General features: G+C 62.3%; 1 protein-coding gene across 1 annotated transcript; it reads left to right on the forward strand.

The window, feature by feature from the left end:
* Positions 1-235: 235 nt before the first annotated feature.
* PRLHR (prolactin releasing hormone receptor) lies at positions 236-1,862 on the forward strand. Its single transcript, XM_008053348.1, has one exon. The coding sequence runs from the start codon at positions 345-347 to the stop codon at positions 1,455-1,457; it is 1,113 nt and encodes a 370-aa protein (XP_008051539.1). The 5' UTR covers positions 236-344; the 3' UTR covers positions 1,458-1,862.
* Positions 1,863-2,102: the final 240 nt, after the last annotated feature.

Genomic DNA, 2,102 nt, shown 5'->3' on the forward strand with positions numbered 1-2,102 from the left:
GGAGGACCGCTGGGGGACGGCGGGAGTTTAGCCCCTTCCTCTCTGGAGCAGTTTCGCGTTCTCCAAGCCCCTCTCACAGGTAGGACCACGCTCCTGGGTCTAGCCTACGTGGACTGCCAGGCTGTAAATAGAGTAGGAGGCATTTGAATAACCCGTACGTGTCTAACTACGCTTGGCGCTATTTTTACAGAGGTGGGAGGGGGGCAGAACTTTTGGTTGCTTTTGCTGCGTTCTGTGGCCAGTTATTCCAGAGGGAATACGTCGGTGGTGGAGGAGGGGAGAGGCTGGTGGAGGAGACAGATGCAGAAGGGGAAGTGACGGACTTTATCTTTGGACAGGTGGCCATGGCCTCACTGCCCACTCGGGGCCCTGGGGTCCCCGACTTGTTTTCTGGGCTGCTGCCAGCGGTCACGACTCCGGCCAACCAGAGCGCAGAGGCCTCGGCGGCCAATGGGTCGGCGGGCGGCCCCGGAGCGCAGGCCATCACGCCCTTCCAGAGCCTGCAGCTGGTGCATAAGCTGAAGGGGCTCATAGTGCTGCTCTACAGCGTCGTGGTGGTCGTGGGGCTGGTGGGCAACTGCCTGCTGGTGCTGGTGATCGCGCGGGTGCGCCGGCTGCACAACGTGACCAACTTCCTCATCGGCAACCTGGCCTTGTCCGACGTGCTCATGTGCGCCGCCTGCGTGCCGCTCACGCTGGCCTACGCCTTCGAGCCGCGCGGCTGGGTGTTCGGCGGCGGCCTGTGCCACCTGGTCTTCTTTCTGCAGCCGGTCACCGTGTACGTGTCGGTGTTCACGCTCACCACCATCGCGGTGGACCGCTACGTCGTGCTGGTGCACCCGCTGCGCCGGCGCATCTCGCGGCGCCTCAGCGCCTACGCGGTGCTGGCCATCTGGGCGCTGTCCGCGGTGCTGGCGCTGCCCGCGGCCGTGCACACCTACCACGTCGAGCTCAAGCCGCACGACGTGCGCCTCTGTGAGGAGTTCTGGGGTTCGCAGGAGCGCCAGCGCCAGCTTTACGCCTGGGGGCTGCTGCTCGTCACCTACCTGCTTCCCCTGCTGGTCATCCTCCTGTCCTACGCCCGCGTGTCGGTGAGGCTGCGGAACCGCGTGGTGCCGGGCTGCGTGACGCAGAGCCAGGCCGACTGGGACCGCGCGCGGCGCCGCCGCACCTTCTGCTTGCTGGTGGTGGTCGTGGTGGTGTTCGCTGTCTGCTGGCTGCCGCTGCACGTCTTCAACCTGCTGCGGGACCTGGACCCCCGCGCCATCGACCCCTACGCCTTCGGGCTCGTGCAGCTGCTCTGCCACTGGCTGGCCATGAGTTCGGCCTGCTACAACCCCTTCATCTACGCCTGGCTCCACGACAGCTTCCGCGAGGAGCTGCGCAAGCTGTGGCTCGCCTGGCCCCGCAAGATCGCTCCGCGCGGCCAGAGCATGACCGTCAGCGTGGTCATCTGACGTCGCCGCGCCAGCCTCGGCCGAGGAGCCCGACGCCAGCAGGCCCTCGGGCATGCCGCCCGCGGCTGGGCTGGAGAGGTTACTCCCAGGACCCGAGCGAGGCCAGCACAGGGCAACGTTTCCAGCCCAGCCTGGCGTCCAGGGGCCTGTCTTGTCCTTGTGTCTTTGTAAAATGTTAAGTGGGCTCTGGGGAGAGTCTTGTTCTTTGCTTAGAAGAGGCCAGGGAGAGGAAAGAGGGTTGATTATTTCTTCCTCGTGCCTTGAAGGACAAAGCTCCTTCTTTGGGTTCAGGAAAGCATTGCGGAACCATGGTTGTCTTCCTTTTTTTGCTCAAGGGTGAGATGAAGGAACAATGTATGTGGGATTTTAAATGACTGTGCTGGGCTTGACAAGGCTTTTCAATTTGCCATTTTATTTTATTTATTTATTTTTATTTATTTATTTTTGAGTTGGAGTCTCACTTGGTCGCCCAGACTGGAGTGCAGTGGCCACTCCCGGCCACCGCAGCCTCGACCTGCTGGGCTCCGGCGATCCTTCCGCCTCAGCCTTCCGAGTAGCCGGAATTACAGGCATGCGCTATCACGCCCGGCTGATTTTTTTGATTTATTGTAGAGATGAGGTCTCGCCTGCCCAGGCGGGTCTCGA

Source organism: Carlito syrichta, unplaced genomic scaffold (assembly GCF_000164805.1).
Source record: "Carlito syrichta isolate Samal-C Ts95f unplaced genomic scaffold, Tarsius_syrichta-2.0.1 Scaffold288083, whole genome shotgun sequence".
NCBI classification, from domain to species: domain Eukaryota; kingdom Metazoa; phylum Chordata; class Mammalia; order Primates; family Tarsiidae; genus Carlito; species Carlito syrichta.